Source organism: Mirounga leonina, unplaced genomic scaffold (genome assembly GCF_011800145.1).
Source record: "Mirounga leonina isolate KUSES-001 unplaced genomic scaffold, KU_Mleo_1.0 Mir_176, whole genome shotgun sequence".
Classification (NCBI taxonomy): domain Eukaryota; kingdom Metazoa; phylum Chordata; class Mammalia; order Carnivora; family Phocidae; genus Mirounga; species Mirounga leonina.
In genome coordinates, this window is record NW_023270454.1 from 2,089,947 (window position 1) to 2,106,180 (window position 16,234).

Here is a 16,234-nt window from a genome sequence, read left to right on the forward strand (position 1 = left end):
CTTTCCAACATTAATGTGAAGATCCTGTTAAAACTGCAGATTCTGATACAGCAGGTCTGGAGTGAGACCAGAGATGCTGATAGTGCTGGCAGGTGGGCCAGACATCAGTCTGAGAAGCAGAAAAATAGAAAATACCTCCCTCCATTACTCTGATTGCCTTTCCCTAAGGCAAATTGGATACATTCCACTCGGAACCACAGGGGGGCACCCGAGCTTACCAGATTACTTAAAAGTTATTTCTACCTGGAGGCCTGGGCCCCAGGTATTCCAACCACATGCCATCCCTTGCCTCTGGTAGCTGGAAAAATTCTGTGGCTGTTGTCTGCAAATGGAACAGCAGGAATGTACTATAAGCAACACACTTTAAAGGCCTCCTACTTTCCCTGGCAGGCCTTGCGGGATCCCTGCAGTGGGAGTACTAATTCCAGTACCTTCCGTCTGGCCACAGGCAAATCCTGTGAGCAGAGTCCCAGAAGACAGAGCTCCAAGACACAGCAGAGGGGCAGAAAATGAGAGGCCCTTAGGTTACCCAGGCACCGATGATGGGAAGAGAAAGCATCCTAAAGGGAAGAGTCCCAGTGGTTTATACTGAGGCACAAGTGGGGTTTGGAGTGCTCTTTGGTTTCTCTTTGCTTTTATTGGAAAGGAAGGGACATACCACACCTCACCTGTGCTTCAGTGTAAGCCAAGGGATCCTTTCATTTACACTGGTTTCTCTCAGTAGGAGTTAGGAACCATGCAGGCCAGAGAACACAGCTCCAAGAGCTTTGCAACTTTTTGTTATTATTCTCACCAGTGATTAGCAACTAAATCCTTAACACAAAAGCGCTTGTGAGCTTGTCTTTGGGGGCCACAAAGGAAGGAGCAGAGACTGTGTCTGATTCCTTGGGCAGACTTGGAGATTAGGTGACCCCCAAGCGACGGACAGGTGGAGCACCTACCCCAGTGGTAGCACTGGGCACACAACAGAAAAGAAGGTTTACAATGGGCACGGAGCTGGTGTGGGCCTGAGAAGGATGGAGAACTGAGGAAAGAGACACGTGACCTGGGGTCATAAAGATCCTCCCCTGCTTCCCCCCAACCCAGTGGATCCTGACTGTGGAGGAGGGAGCACAACACCAGTCTCTCGAGTTTTGTTTCTAGTCTCACCCTTTCTCCATTAAGTATTTCACTTCTCCCAGTACAAGGAAGGAGAGACCCAGTGCTTGAAGCTCTCTGAGAAGAAGGGCTTATAATAGAATGAAATAATTATGTTACTTAACATTGACATAACATTCCAAACGCTTGATGTTCTCATATGAACCCACACACAACATAGAATGAGACAGAGATATAAATAAGTTAATTAACTCAGAAATTATTTACTGAGCATCTACTCAGTACAGAGGGACTAGGGACACAGCATAAAGAAGACAGAAAGTGGTTACTTTCTAATTGGAGACCCTGACAATGAAAAGAGTAAGCAAGTAAATAGCTTTGGACCATGATCAATGCTGTAAGTATGGCAGGGATGGGGTCAGAGGATCCTAAGTGGTGAGAAGATAACAATTGAACTAAGAAGTCAATGACAGCTGGGAACTAGCTACTTAACGATCTGGAAAAACATACCAGGCAGAAGTGACACCAAATGCAAAGGCCCTGAGACAGAAACACTGTAAATGTGAGGAGTTGCAAGAAAGCCAGAATGTCCAGAGCATTGTTAACAAGATGGAACATGGTAGAGATAAGGTCAGATTATGTGGCTTCTCGGGCCACAGCAAGGATTTGGAATGTATTCTAAATGAAACTGAAGGCCACTTAAGGATTTTTAAGCAGGGGTATAATGATCTAATTTGACTTTAAAATGTTCTGCCTCTGTATGGAAAACAGATTATCACAGGGCAAGACAGGAAGCAGGAAAACTAGTTAGGAATCTATTACCAGACCCCAAGAAAAATGTGATGTAGCTTAGACCAGGGTGTTAGCAGTAGAAATGAAGAGAAGTGGCCAAATTTGGGTATGTATTAAATATAGATTAAGGGGCGCCTGAGTGGCTCAGTCAGTTAAGCGGCTGCCTTCGGCTCAGGTCATGATCCCAGGGTCCTGGGATCGAGCCCCGCATCGGGCTCCCTGCTCAGCGGGAAGTCTGTTTCTCCCTCTGCCTGCCACTTCCCCTGCTTGTGCTCTCTCTCTCTCTCTCTGTGTGTGTCAAATAAATAAATAAAATATTTAAAAATATAGAGAGAGATTAAATGGGACTTGCAAGTGGATTGGATATAGGGAACTGTTGAGATGCTAGGAATCAATATAATTCCTGGGTTTTCAGCTGAGCAACTGGGTAAAGGGTGGTACCATTTACTGATAAAGGGAGGATGGAGGGAGAACCAAGTGTGAGGAGGAGGATTGGTGGAGGAATGGTTGGGGGCCTGGACCACAGAGAGCTGTTACTCCCACCCAATCAGGCAAGTAATGAATTGGAAGACTGCCACTGCAACTGTGACTCCAAGAATATACCACTGCAGCTGCTATGCCAAGGTCAGGAAGCCCCTGACTCACCATCCCCGCTCAATTCATTCAGGGAGCTTATGATTGGACACTGAAGGTTGTTGGGAAAACAAAACACAGCACAACACAACATTCCAGGGGTTAGGCTTGCCAGAAGCAACAGTCAAAAGCTTCTGCTTCACTTCTACCTCCAAAATCTCCCAATGAATCTAATTGGCAGAGGCAATCTTGCATACAGAACCCTAGCTGCAAGGAAGTCTGGGTAATGTAGTTTTTAGGTGTCCTACGTCCGCCAACCAGAACGAAACGCTAGGAGGACCCAGGTTGAAATGAATGCCGAGCACCAGTCCACTCTATCCACAACAGAAAGTGCTTCACTACCACCTTCATTTCCATTGCAGGTGGTAGCCCCCAGCCAATATAAACTTCAAACAACCAATACTCTCAGAATCCAGCGAAAATTTAATCTGGGGGCCTTGATTGGAAGCAAGAGTGAAATTCAACGGAAAACAAAAACCAGCATTATCTAACACTGATAATTCCTGGTGGAAAAGATTGGAATTGGCCTCAGCGGGCAGGGACTGACCTGATCTGACCCAGGGGGTTGACTATCCCAGTAAGACTGAGCCCAGGGGTCCTAAAACCCCTTTATCTGACCCCACCACCACCACCTTTCCCAGCATCTGACCCCTCTCAGGAGGCAGCCTAGAGTACTGATTAAGATAATAATCTAATTGTGAAGACTGGAACAGTGCCTTCTGCGTGTTCCCATTGTCACCACTATTTGGCGGCTATTCCCATGAATGTTTCTGGAGGAGAAAAGGACAGACACGAAAACAGGGAGATCACTATTCAGGTTGCTGGTAAAACACAGGATCAGAGAGCAGTGGCCCTTACCACTGGAGCAGAGAGCTAGAAAGACTAAATAAATTCGGTCGACGTCGGCAGTTCATTGGAAAGTAAAGAATAATGCAGACATCCTAAGTAGGGGGGTGGGGGTGGATACCGGCGGTGGACGCAGGGAAGACCGTTCGGGGGTGTGATGTAACAGCAGTTGCACGGTGGGGGTGCGGGGGGCATCCAGGGAGAAGTCGAAAGGAGGACACTCGGGAAGAGAGGACTCCACCAGGTGCTGGGTTCTGGGCGGGGACAGGTCCCGGCCCCCCTCCTGGAGCCCTCACCAAGCCTACGAGCAGCAGGCAACCCCAACCCCCGCTCCAGCGCCGGCCCGCAGGAGCCAGCGCGGCCCCTTTAAAAACCATGTAAACAAAGCTTTGTTCCCCCGGCTCCCCCTCCCTTCGCGCTCCCCCAGCCCGCTCCTTCTTCCCACCCCCCGCGTCTCCGGGCCGCTGACGTTGCCCGCGCCTTTACGCCGTCCCAACGGCGCTGCGCATTCTCCAACCGCGGCCCCGGCCGTCGGGGCCTGCGCAGCCGAGCAGCGCTACGCCGCGAGCGTAGCGCGACGAGCCCCCAGCGCGCAGGCGCAGCGGCGACGGCGGCGGCGGCGGCAGCGGCCCCGGCCGAGGTGCGCGCTGGGGGGGAGGGGGGGCCGGAGAGGAGCATGAATGGAGCAAAATGGCGGATCATGTGCAGGTGAGAGGAGCCGCGGGGGGGAGGCGGCGGCCGCGGAGAGTGGGGAGTGGGGGGCGCACGCGGACCAAAGGGCTCGAGCCGGCTCGGGGCTCGCCAGGCCCGCGCCACCGCCACTCGGGGCTCCGGAGCCGCCGCCCGTCCCAGAGCTCCGGGGCCTTTCCCGCCTCCCGGGCCGGGGGCCTCCTCCATCCCCTCCCACCCGGTCCCACGCCTCTCGCGCGGGGCCAGAGGTGCAGGAATCCGTGCCCCGGCGCGCACGGCTTACATCGTTTATCAGTCACTGTCTTCCCGCTGGAAGGAGGCCTTCCGCAAGTCGTCTTGCCCCCCAAGACGGGGTAGGGAGGGAGACCCCCTTGTCGGGTCTGCCCTGAGGGGTCTTCCCCATTACACCCTCCAGCTCTAAACAAATAACAAAAAGAAACCTCACACTGGTAAATCTCCCTCTCCCGAGTATTTCCCGCCGCCTTCCTCTTCACGCCCCCGAATACAAGAGACCCCCCCACCCCGACCTGGCCTCCTTCCCCCTCCCACGGATGCGCCCTTCACTCCCACACTCCCAGTCGCACAGCCTATGGGGCCGAGCTCCCCAATCCTCCCAAAATGGGTGCTCAGGCCTGGGCCCGCCCGCCCTCCTGTCCCCCTATCCACAGTGAAGGAGTTGAGTGCCCACATCTCCTATGAAACGCGGGGTGGAGGGGGGTGTGTCTGAAATGAGATTCAGTGTTGGGTGCAGACGTTGCTGTGGAGGGTCTTGATCGGGCCAAGAGCTGCCCCAGGCGTGCTTTGGGCCCAAGCCACTTTCTTCAAAGACATGGCACAGGCCCTAGGAAGGGACAGCCCACACCAAACCTAGTAGTAGCTGAAGGAGTGCAGGGTTATTTCTTGTAATCTCGATAAAGTTTTTCTCTCTGTGCTCTAGACATATTTTTATGACCGTTTATTGATATAAATCTGTTGCCAGAAGCTTTCAGATTTTCTAGGTAACTGCACAGATTTGTGTTGTGGGAAGTATAGAAAGCATAACAAGTGTCACCTTATTTTGGATACTATATAGTACCATTTCTCAGGTAAAAAGAATGATCTTATTCTTGATATGATGTGTACAAGAAACTAGAGTGGTGTGACTTCTATCAGTGGTTTAATGGGAGAGAAGGCACTAATTTTCAGGCCCAGGGATCAGTGGAGTAGATCTTTGGGGTATGAGGGACAAGTTATCCGGACAGAATTACAAAAAATTGTAGCCACAGATGGAAAAACCACAAGATTTGTGTTTTAAAACCAGTATCGTGGCCTAATTCAGAAATAGCAGTAAAACTTGATACACGGTGATAATAGTACTACTAGTGCAGCACCTTGAGTTTTATAGCAGTCATTTCTAAGAAACATAAAGGATTTTATGTGATTAAAAAATAAAATTCTTCCATCCTAAAAGAGTAGGTAGGTAAGAATTATTTCTCTTTTTAAAGGCAAATCAGAGTACAAAATGATACGAGATTTACGTAAGATCCAGCTAAGAGGCCAAAAGCATTTTGACTCTGGGTCTAGTGTTTTCTACTGGGGAAAAAAACAGTGTCCATGAGCATTCCAAAACATGGTTTGAATGGATAGTCTTTCTGAATGATGATTTGGAAAGCAAAGGAAGTCAGTTTACTTTTATGAATATACATTTGTTCTATCTCCTGTAAGGAGTATCTCTTAATGTAATCTCTCTCATACCTTGAACCCAAAAGGCTGTCATTTCTCAAAAGAGGAAAGTCAAGTCGCATCAAAGTAATTAATCTTCGTAGCATTTTTGGCTCAAAGGAGGGTCTGTCGTATTTTTAATAAGGTGATATTTTTCTCCCACCTACCCAAGAATAAAAATCTACCAAAGTTAAGAATTTACTAACTTTTCGAAACAGGGGGGAGTATGCCAGCCAGTGTTTTATTTTACTTTTAAGAGCTGTAGTGTGTTATTCTTTGTATTAGCAGTCTTCATCGCAAGAGAGTAAGTTTGTGAGGGAATTTTTTTCTCTTTAGATAGATTGGGGCATGTTGCTTTACTTTGTTAGACCACTAAATCAGTTTTAGTATTGGAGACTCACAGATTTTTCCCTGGTACTTCACTGTAGCAGAAAACCTTTCCAAGATGATGCTCTCCCCAATATGGAATGAGTAAATAAAAGGATTAAAAGCAAATCTGAAGTCGGTTGAGGGGTGATACTTTTCTCATAACATTACTGGAACATGAAGTTTAAAAAGGAGTCTGTTACAGATTCAAGACAGTGATTATTTGAAAGTTTCATATGTACTGCTAAATAGTTGAGTCATTTTGTGTCTAGTACTTTTCTGAACCACCAGGGTGAGCAGTTTTGTTGTTGTTGTTTTTGGTTTTTGGTTTTGGGGTTTTTTTTTACTGACACTAAGCGAGTGTCATATGATTCTCAGGCTGAAGTCCTGAGCATCTCTTCTGATACGTGTTTTATGGAAGACTTAAGTGTTACAAAACATTAGTAATGGGAAAATTACAGCATTTGCTCTTTCAGCTCTGTCGTTGTCATAGTCAAGCCTCTTTAGAAGAGTGGCTATAAGCAACTCAACTTAACAGTGGTGGGTCTCTTGTTCCTAGATCACCTTATCTAACACTCACCATGTGACAGTGATTACAGAGCATTGACTGTTAAAAAAAAATCAAACTCAATTGTATTTATCTTCAGTTGCTCCCTTTCCTTTTTTTTTTTCTTTTAAATATCTAAACTTAGATGAAGTTAATGAGGATTCAGTATCTTCAGTTACTGGCTAGTTACTGCAAAGAGAAGACAACTCTTAGTGTACAGTGGTAATGAAAAAGATTAAGAAGAATCAGATGTTAGCTTGAATAGATCTAGCTGGTGTTCAGGATCTTGAAGGCAAAGGAAAGAGCGTATAATATTATACATAATAATATACATTACTTAATTTTTAAGTATATGAGTATACTAAATATATAATTATAATAATATAAATGAAGAATAGTTCTGGGGTTTTGTTAGATTTATTATATTGTTATGCTGGGCCTTACACAGAATCTTAAAGTATTATTAACAGGGCTCTGCATAATGACTGTAATAACAGAAGATACTGTTTTCAAATAGTCATATTTTATTTTAAATTTAAGGTATGGTAATTAAATATTGATCACTGATGTAACTTTCGGGAGTCACACAGAAGAATTTTTACAACTGGCAGGTTAAAATTTAAGGGTGTAAAAGTTTAGCCTGATGATGGCAAAATTGTAGTTGTATTTTCAGCTTTCAAAAATATGTCAGGAAATGATTGGAGCTATGGATAGTCCCATTTTGAGAAGGGAGTTCTGTACAACTTTTGAGAATTTTAAATGGAAAAACTCAGTAACTTTTGCAACTTTTTTCAGTGATACCATAATGCTTAATGTGTACAGGCCATTTGCTGTACTGTACACTGCAGAGAATTCAGAGCTGAGAAAGACACAGGAGCCAGACTGCTGAAATGTCAAATTCTGCTGCTCTCTTTGGGTAGGCTTCAAAAGTGCACATACAAGAACTAATACATTGATTTCAAAACATGCTACATTTGTATTGGATGATACTGAAATAGCTATATTCCCTCATTCACCCCATCTCCCTCTTCTGTGGATTTATATAAGTGATCTGTCTATATTTTGGAACATACTTAATTTACTTAATAATTCTGACTTTAGTATATTTCATCTTGTGAGAAAAGCCTTCAGAAAAATTAAGGTATGCATGTGATATCATTCAAGCACTTACACGGTAAAACATAAAACATTATGTTATAATGGAATCTCTAATTTAGATGGAGGTAGGAGAAAGAAGCATTGAGAAGATCCCTATTCTGTATCTTACAGAGAAACTAAATTCCATTTGATGCAGAAATTGGTGTTCATAATCACCAGCTATATTTTCTTTTTTCTTGGTTAGGTTTTTGGTTTTGTTTTAAGATTTTATTTATTTATTTGAGAGAGAGAGGGGGCGTGTGTGTGCGAGTGGTGGGGAATAGCAGAGGGAGAGGGAGAAGCAGACTCCCCGCTGAGCAGAGAGCCAGAGGTGGAGCTAGATCCCAGGACCCTGAGATCAGGGCCAGAGCTGTAGGCAGACACTTAACCAGCTGAGCCACCCAGGTGCCCCTCTTGGTTGGATTTTGAAGCAATATTGTACCACAGCCTTTCGAGAAGGAAATACTCCCAATTTAAACCAATAAGCTAATGTCTCAGGTACAACTACTGAGGTTTTTTTGCTCACGTCAATATATATAAGGAAGGTAGTGTTTAGAAATTGCATCACCTTTTTTTTTAAACACCAAACGTATATTATCCCACAGAATTTCTGAGTCAGGAATCAGGAAGTGGCTTACCTAGACCTTTCTAGTTTAGGGTCTTTCATATGCAGTCGGTGTGTCAACTGGGGCTACAGTCAGTCTCAAGGCTTGACTGAGGATGGTGAATCTGCCCCAGTTAGTTACTTGCACGTTGCTGGACTGAGGGCCACTGTGCCTCACTGGCTCTTTCACAGGGAGGTTTCACAGGGGCCTCTCCTAGTACATAATTTTGAAGTAATTATTTTTTACATGTATAACGATGTCTGCTTTGTGACCCATCTTTGTTACTGTTTTTTTTTTAACCTCTTAGTGAAATACACCTTCAGACAGGTACACAAATCACGTGTTCAGCTTGATGAGTTTTCACAAAGTGAACACTTGTGTAGCCAGCATCCAAATCCAATATAATCAGTGCCTCAAAAGTCCCTCTGATGCCCCCCCTCGATAACTATCCGTACATCCTCCTAAGGGTAACTACTATCCTGTCATTTGATTTTTAAATACACTTTTAGAAGTCAAGCTGAGTAAGACCTGTCTCTGAGAGCTTGAACTTCAAAGCTAGGGAAAACAGTACAGAGCAGTGGTTCTTCACTTTTTGGGGGCAGTTTGGTTTTTTTGTGGTGTGTGTGTGTGTTTGTGTGTGTGTGTATGTTTAGAATGTGATGGAAGTTGTGTGCTCTCCAGGAAGGAAAAGCATACCTACACAAAAATTTGCCTATAGTTTCAGGCCAGTCTTGAACTTTAGAACTAAAATTTAAAGATAGGGCACCTGGGTGGCTCAGTCGTTAAGCGTCTGCCTTCGGCTCAGGTCATGATCCCAGGGTCCTGGGATCGAGTCCCACATCGGGCTCCCTTCTCCGCGGGAAGCCTGCTTCTCCCTCTCCCACTCCCCCTGCTTGTGTTCCTGCTCTCGCTCTCTCTCTCTCTGTCAAATAAATAAATAAATAAATCTTTAAAATTTAAAGATAACGTTTCCTTTTAGGTGAAAATGCTCACCACATTTTTTGAGAAACTAATTTGTAAGTGTTTCTCTTTTGACCCATGTGAAAGGGTCGTTCAGGATCACAGTATGTGTTCCTGGAGAGTTCCATGCAGGTTGGATTTTTAAATACTGAATTCTCGAGACTGATTAATAGAGACTATTAAGTATCTGCTAATGTCCTGTTCCTAGTGCTATATAGACACATGGAAAGAAGTATAAGATGTGATGTCTTATTTTCAGGGGCCTTGCATTTTAATTGGGGAGATAACAAGCCTGGGTTATTGAGTTGTGAATTTATAATGAGACCATGGATTTTTCAACATGTCCCTGAATGAGGGGGCTATTACTCCCATTACTTCCCCCGCCCCCCATTCCAGTACATCTGAGCTCATGCCTCACATTTACAGTGACTCACTATAGCAGGGAATTCTCAGTGGAATGAGATTGGGGGGGGGGGTTCCAAAATCCTTGGGGAAAGGAGAATTGTCAAAAACCGGGTCCTAAAGTATGTTATATTTGCATCCCTGGCCCTTCACCCCTTTATAAACATTCATGTGTCCTCACACAAAGACATCCACACTCACACTCTTACTACCATAAATGGAAAGGATGTCTTTGAGAGAAGGCAGAAATGGAAATTTCATGTTAGCATTTATTGGACTTTCAGCTGCTTGCCACTTTTCATGGTCTCATTTAACGCTTACAGCAACTCTCTAAGGTAGGTATTATAGAGATAATAGTCATGGAATTTTCCTTGGTCTAGGCTGATGAAAGGACCTGGTTTCTCTGGAAGACTGGAGAACTGTTGGAAGCTTAGGTGATGATTGTGATGGTAGTTATTGTCAAACTTAACTGGTGTGGGATCTTGGTTGGGGGAGGGAAAAGGGAGATGCCAACATTTATTGAGTATCTGTTAGCCAGGCATCCTGCTAAGTCCAATTAATTGGGCAACTCATCTAGTCTCTTTGAGCCTGGATTAGGTGATCTGTTAAGTCACTTACACTTTGAGCATTCTGACGGGATTTCCAGTTGTCATCCTTACCATTCTCTCCCAAATAAACCACCCTGTTCTTAATACATAATAATAGTATACTGAATTTTCCTTAAACATTTGTGCTCATACTAATATTTCCATTTCATCTCTCTTAAATATGCCTTCCTCTATCCTCCCTCCCAATTCTTTAAACTCCCAGAGTATTTTTGAGTGATTATCTGTAACACTTCACAAATTGAGCTCCAAATAATAAGTAAAGAGGTCTCTTAGTTGGACAGTAAGCATGAAAAACATTTCTTTTGGGACAAGGAATTGACATTATTAGATGTTGATGCTAGTATACTAAAAGTTTATTCTCACTTAAAAGTCCCTGGATATAGGTGCATGGGTGACTCCATTGGTTAAGCATCCAACTCTTGATCTCAGCTCAGGTCTTGATCTCAGGGTCGTGAGTTCAAGCCCCGCATTGGGGCCTAGCGTGGAGCCTACTTAAAAAAAAAAGTTCCTGGATTTAAACTTCTCTTAAAGAAAGATTAGTTAGATGAAAAACCATTAGAATGCTTTCTTAAAAATACCTCTGCAAACAGATTAATGAAATATCCCTTGTGCTACGTCAGGAAGTTGTAATTTTATAGCTGCACTGGCCTTTTAATGTTTAAGTGTATGAACTTATGTTGGACACAAATACTGATCTCCTTGGTACTTTGTATGGTAAGTTATGATACTTGAAATGTGTAGTCTCCAAATTGAGAGTTATGTTAGACATTTATTTGCCTGAAAGCTTGAGTCACTTGTACAGTTAAAAGCGTTGTGTTTAAGGCCAGAAAAGGGAAACGCAGGGTTTTGTTTGTTTTTTTTAAGATTTTATTTATTTATTTGAGACAGAGAGAATGAGAGAGACAGAGAGCACATGAGAGGGGGGAGGGTCAGAGGGAGAAGCAGGCTCCCTGCCGAGCAGGGAGCCCGATGCGGGACTCGATCCCGGGACTCCAGGATCATGACCTGAGCCGAAGGCAGTCGCTTAACCAACTGAGCCACCCAGGCGCCCCCGCAGGGGTTTTTTAAGTGTATTTTTCAATTCTCTTTAGAATTCTTTGCAGAGTTTTGAAAGTATGTATTATTTCAAAAGGCAAAAGTCATTTCAGGGCTTGGATTCTTAACCTCATTCACCTCCACTGACTCCTGATTTTGGTGTTTTATTTCTCTCTTCCAAAGGGACATTGTCTAGTCAAGCATGAAATTAATTTGACTATAGGAAGCTGTAACATATAGTTCTCTCTGAAAAGAATCTGGGAAGCCAGATGTATATTTCACATACCTGTACTCAGCTGAAAAAAATTCATCCAAATTTTGCCCAAGGTATAGCCAAGGTATAGCCACAAATTATTTAGAATATTATTTGTTATGTGTTAGTTTTTTTTTTTTTTTTTGGAATCATCAGCTTGTCATTGACCCATCTCAGGAATCCTTATAAGGTCTTGTCAAAAACTAGTCTGAGGAATACCCAAGAATTTGAAAGAATACATAAAACTTCCTGGGAAATGGGACCTTGTTTTCCTTATTAATATTTTGAACTGATAACGTTGTTCCATAGATCAGCAAGTTTCATCAAGCTTCCAAAAGACCTGTAATGAAATGTTTTTAAACAAACTGAACCTGAGTAACAAGGTGTATTTAAAATAAAGACATTATCCCAAAGATGTTACAAATGAAAACCTATTATAATGTAAAAGATTACTTACTAATTCTTGGAATTCTGCATTGTAGTTTAACTTAAAAGCCATGTTCCAAACAGGGAGACTTTCAACAGAGTGTTGAAAACAGGAAAAGTGTAGGTTTACAGAATTCCTAAAACCTTTCCTCAAAGCTCTTCGATTTGCGTACCCTCAAGGTACCAGGGGCACATTTTCAATAAGAAGTGATAGTGTGAGACTTCAGACTAACTTCAGAGCAGGCTCTATACCCAGCACCTTGCTTACCCATCTCCTCAAATTTAAATGGCACTTTTTTTTTAAAGTGAGTATATCAGTTCCTAAAGATTGCTCTGTGTAAATCTGATGCCAGTGGAATGAGATTTTCCTTTAAATTATCTTTATGTGCACAGTAAATTGCATCCATTTAAGATGTACAGTTTAACAAACACATACCTGTTACTCCTTCACCATGATCGAAATACAAAACATTTCCTCCTAACTCTGCCATCTATCCTTCCCCCAGCACCAGACAACTCTGATCTGCTTTCTGTTACCATAAATTAGTTTGCATTTCCTGGAATTTTATGCAATAGACTTACTGTGTATTCTTTTGGGTTTTTACTTCTTTTACTCAGCATGTGATTTTGAGATTCGTTCAGGTTGTTGGGTAGTATCAGTAGTTGCCTACTTTTTGTTGCTGTGTAGTAGTCCATTGTATGAATAAATGTATCACATTTTATATATCCATTCACACCTTGGAGGGATAGTTGGGTTTCCAGTTTTAAGTCACTCTGAATAAAAGGGCTATAAATATTCACATGCAAGGCTTTGTGTAGACATATATTTCCATTTTTCGTGAGTAAGGTTAGCCTCAGAAAAGAATGGCTGGGTCTTATGGTATATTTAACTTTTTTTTTTTATTTGTTTATTTTTTTAGAGGGCGGGGGAGGGTCATAGGGCGAGAGAATCAAGCAGGCTCTACACCCGGCACCAAGCCCAACGTGGGGCTCGATCTCACGACCCTGAGATCATGACCTGAGCCGAAATCAAGAATTGGACACTTAACCAACCGAGCCACTGAGGCACCCCAGTATATTTAACTTTTTTTAAAGAAACTGTCAATTTTCTTAAGCAACTGTACCATTTTACTTTCTCACCTGCAGTGTATAAGAAAGAATTCCAAATGTTACCTGTCTTCACCAACCTTTGATATTGCCATTCTAGTGAGATCTTACTGTGGTTTTAACTAGCATTTCCTCTATGACTAAGGGGGTTGAGTATCTCTTCATGTGCTCACTGACTTCAGGTATTTCAGAGGTTTGCAAACCAGGCTGGTGGTTTGGCGCCACAGCCTGTTTTTGTATGACCTGATAACTTAAGAACAGTTTTTAACTTTTTTTTGATGGTTGAAAAAAAAAATCTAAGAGTAATATTTCATGGCACACAATAATTATATGAAATTCAAATTTCAGTGTTCTTAAATCAAAGTTTCATTGGAACATAGCCATACAAGTTCCTTAACCAATTGGCTGTGGCTACTTTTATGCTAGTGTCAGAGTTGAATAGTTGCAACAGAGACCTGGTTGACTTACTGGCCCACAAATCCTAAAATACTACCTGGCACTTTACCAAAAAGTTTTGCAGACTTTTTGCATATTTGTCCCTTTAGATCTATTGCCTGACCTTTGGGTAGGGGAGGGAGTAGCCCAGCGTGGTTCTAACCCAAGCCCAGTTTGATAGGAACCAGATCAGGCTATACTTTTTTGTTGACAGTGGCATTCTCAGATCTCTGCTGCACTGGCCAAAATGGTAACTGCTAGCCACATGTTACTATTTAAATTTAATTAATTTAAAAATTTAGTTCTTCAGGGGCACCTGGGTGGCTCAGTCGTTAAGCGTCTGCCTTCAGCTCAGGTCATGATCCCAGGGTCCTGGGGTTGAGCCCTGCATCAGGCTCCCTGCTCAGCGGGAAGCCTCCTTCTCCCTCCCCCACTTCCCCTGCTTGTGTTCCCTCTCTCGCTGTGTGTCTCTGTCAGATAAATAAATAAAATCTTAAAAAAAAAAAAATTAGTTCTTCAGTCACATTGACCACATTTCCATTACCCACTAACCTTGTGTGGCTAGTGACTACCATATTGCACAGTGCAGGTAAAATATTTCTTTTATCACAGAAACTTCTATTGGACAGTGCTACTCTAGAATAAGAAAAACTTGCCAATGAACCAAAGGGAATGGAAGCAGAAGTGGAACGTAGGTTATAGAATTACTTTCCTGGGTGCCTATAAAAGTGAGCTAGATCCTCATTCTTCTAGGTATGTGAATGCAAATGCCTATTTTAAGGTGTTTATTTGAGATTAGTTACTGTTTATACCCTGAGCCTAGGATATGTTCTGTTCTGTTAGCCAAGTGAGGCGAGGAAGCAGTCAACTCATAAAAGAAATTCAGAATTTTACTGATAGGAAGTAGTGTCTTAAGGACTTTAACCAAAAAAACACCCTAAGCATGTATTCTTCCCCAAAGCACTTGACAAAAACAAACCTAAAATTCCTGTGTATTTTGAAACCATTTTACAGATAAGGCGGAGAATATTGAGGAAGGTATTAAACCATGAAGTCATTTATTCAAGGTGCTAAGCCTTGATATACTAGCAATTCTGGTTTCTTTCAGCTACTATTTTTAAAATATTACTGACCTTAAAATTTTTCATAATGATAGCATTAGCTTTGAAAATAACTCAGAGGGGCGCCTGGGTGGCGCAGTCGGTTAGGCTTCCGACTCTTGGTTTCGGCTCAGGTTGCAGAATCTGCTTGAAACTCTCTCTCCTTTGCGCCTCCCCCTGTACATGCATGTTTTCACTCTCTCTCTCTCTCTCAAATAAATCTTTAAAAAGAGAAGAACCCAGAAATAAGTTAAAATGGTTGAGATAGCCTATTTTAAGATTGAATTTAAAGGCTTTCCTTCACATCACTAAAAACTGTTTTTTGTGATTCTGCTCTCGGGGGCAGGCAAAACTAATTATAAGTGGAGGTCAACAAATGTATTACCGCATGGTCATCCTCTTCTTTGGCAAAAAAAAAAAAAAAAAAAAAAATTATGTAATTATTATACCTGATGAATTATCTTGTTTGTAACATAGAGATGTTTATAAGGTTTTGTGATTGGTCATGTCAATGTGATCTATCCTAGAAATACATGTTTTGCTGAAGTAAGAATCTAAATGCACAAGCTCACACTGAGAAAGTGGCATATGGGTGTTCTGTTGATGTTCTTGTATATAGACCTAAGGAAATATGTAACAAAGGGTATTTTAGAGGCTTCCAGAAAGATAAGATTTTTAAACAACTCTTGTCATTTTGGTTTCAAACATAGTTCTTGTCACATTCTTGAACTGACCTGATGTGTCTCATATGTACCCTCGATGTGTCCCCTATTTGCTATTTGACAGAATGTTGTTGTTTAGAATAGTATCATCCTCTTGGTGAATTGGTAAGATAGGAGAAATGACAACTAAATACACAGATCAGTAAACATTACTTCATTTGGCTGATATTTTTTATTTTTTGATTGTGTGCTGTGTGCTAGGGAGTAGGTATATAAAGGTGAATAAGGTATAACATCTACACTCGAGGACCATAATAGCTAGGAATATATGCCAGTAAGGGAAGTAAAAAGATACAGGTGATATGACACATGTATGCATAGAGTATAATGAGACACACATGTCAGTCCTCCCTTGGAGAGCCAGGAAATTCCTTTTTTTTTTTTTTTTTTTAATTTATTTACTTTAGAGAGAGAGTACAAGAGGGAGAGAAAATGTCCAGGAGACTCCGTGCTCACAGGGCTCGATCTCACGACCTAATCAAAAACCAAGAGTCAGATGCTTAATAGACTGTGCCACCCAGGCGCCCCCAAGCCAGGAAAGTTTTCTTAAAGTGGTGAGCGCTTAAGCCAGATCTAAAAAGACATAAAAAAATGAAATAAAAATAAATAAATGAAAAGACGTAGTGTTCTCTAGGTCAATAAGCATACCAAGTAGAGAAATAATACCATAAGGAAAGCTGTATATGTTCATGGAACATTCCAGGAAATTGAAAGCAATTAAGTATGGCTTCTGTATAGGAAATAAAGAGGAGCTAGGTGAGAAATGAGACT

At 42.4% G+C, this 16,234-nt stretch overlaps 1 protein-coding gene across 2 annotated transcripts in view; it reads left to right on the plus strand.

Annotated features, from left to right (window-relative positions):
• The first annotated feature begins 4,022 nt into the window (after positions 1 to 4,022).
• Positions 4,023 to 16,234, plus strand: part of XPO7 (exportin 7) — an 87,232-nt gene continuing 75,020 nt past the window's right edge. For both annotated transcript variants that reach the window (XM_035022503.1, XM_035022501.1), the window contains exon 1: positions 4,023 to 4,077. In XM_035022503.1, the coding sequence (XP_034878394.1) occupies positions 4,060 to 4,077 (18 nt within the window). In that variant the 5' untranslated portion in view covers positions 4,023 to 4,059. The remainder of the gene's footprint in view (positions 4,078 to 16,234) is intronic.